This window comes from Anopheles bellator, unplaced genomic scaffold, assembly GCF_943735745.2.
Source record: "Anopheles bellator unplaced genomic scaffold, idAnoBellAS_SP24_06.2 scaffold02451_ctg1, whole genome shotgun sequence".
Taxonomy (NCBI): Eukaryota; Metazoa; Arthropoda; class Insecta; order Diptera; family Culicidae; genus Anopheles; species Anopheles bellator.
In genome coordinates this window covers 1-1,361 of record NW_026686573.1, presented here as the reverse complement: position 1 = coordinate 1,361, position 1,361 = coordinate 1, and the positions used below count along the sequence as shown (strand labels likewise).

Genomic DNA, 1,361 nt, shown 5'->3' with positions numbered 1-1,361 from the left:
ATGTGTTAGTGCCATCGTTACCTGTAAACTATGGCGGTGAGTCGAAAAGTTACCCGCATAAATGAAAAGGGGAATGCTTAGATCGACAAATTTACTGCTTTATAGTTCCTCAGAAGGATCCTTTAAAGATTCAGCCTAAGCAAAATTCCGTTCGTTTTTATTGCGATATATAGCAATAATATCGCTAATTAAATATTAAAAATAAATAACATGGGTGAAAGTTGAAGCATAATCCAAAACTATTAATCTAAAAGACCATTATATGTCCTGTCGGAAATTAAATCCCAAAGGACATTTATAAGACAAATTAAGCTTCTGAGAGTAATACAAATTACTATGCTTTGTTGATATGCTTGTTTTCATCAAGCCACCAAATATTCAACGTAAACCAAATTTTCTGGGAAAAGGCGGCAATTGCATAGACATAGAAGCGTCTCTTCCATCCTGTTTCAATGTTATGGGAGAGAAAGAGAGACAACATAAAATTTCCATTGAGTTGCTTGGTTTGGCTTTATTGTTACAAACTTCAGTTATATTAAGACGCCTTTCCTAAGAAAAAAAGAAGTGTTTCGAAAATTATTTTATTTTGGTGTCGCATGAAGAACCGTGCCATATTGATGAAATTGAGATTTGATTTACCAGTTTTACTTTATTTGTTTTTCCACCCAAAGAAACCCCGTCGAAGGAAACGGAACTAAGTAACACACTGAACCGTGACAGCATTTATCATACGATTTTGCAAAACTTTGTGTTAATTCATCGGAGTCCTTTATTGAACCAAATTAATGAGACAACATGTTCTTTCGATTCCTTGCACACCCCAAAGGGAAATCGAAGATGGCTATGTTTGGCGTTGGCGACCATAACGCACTTGGAGGTTAGAAAATTGACGCTTTCAATGAAATATGTCGTAGTCCTGAAAAGGACCGTTTTTGTTGGAATCGGGATGTACTGTGAATCGGACCGAGCAGGATTTTTCCAGGATGATGGTGGCGGTACTGTTCGACGGTAAGCCAAGTGGGAGTTTCGGGTTCTTAGGCACGCTCTCCACGGATGCGACGTGCCAGTTGAATGTCCTTCGGCATGATGGTGACGCGCTTGGCGTGGATCGCGCACAGATTCGTATCCTCAAAGAGGCCGACCAAGTAGGCTTCGCTGGCCTCCTGGAGGGCTGCAACGGCCGCACTCTGGAAGCGCAGGTCGGTCTTGAAATCCTGCGCAATCTCACGAACGAGACGCTGGAACGGCAACTTGCGGATCAGCAACTCCGTCGACTTTTGGTAGCGACGGATCTCTCGCAGGGCTACCGTTCCTGGGCGATAACGATGTGGCTTCTTCACGCCTCCGGTCGATGGCGCACT

At 42.5% G+C, this 1,361-nt stretch overlaps 1 protein-coding gene across 1 annotated transcript; it reads right to left on the bottom strand.

The window, feature by feature from the left end:
* Window positions 1-1,034: 1,034 nt before the first annotated feature.
* On the bottom strand, window positions 1,035-1,355 carry LOC131214784 (histone H3.3A-like; the record flags this gene model as incomplete). The annotated part of the gene is made up of 1 exon (XM_058209116.1): window positions 1,035-1,355. A coding segment is annotated over one exon (321 nt), but the record flags the coding sequence as incomplete, so codon positions are not given.
* Window positions 1,356-1,361: the final 6 nt, after the last annotated feature.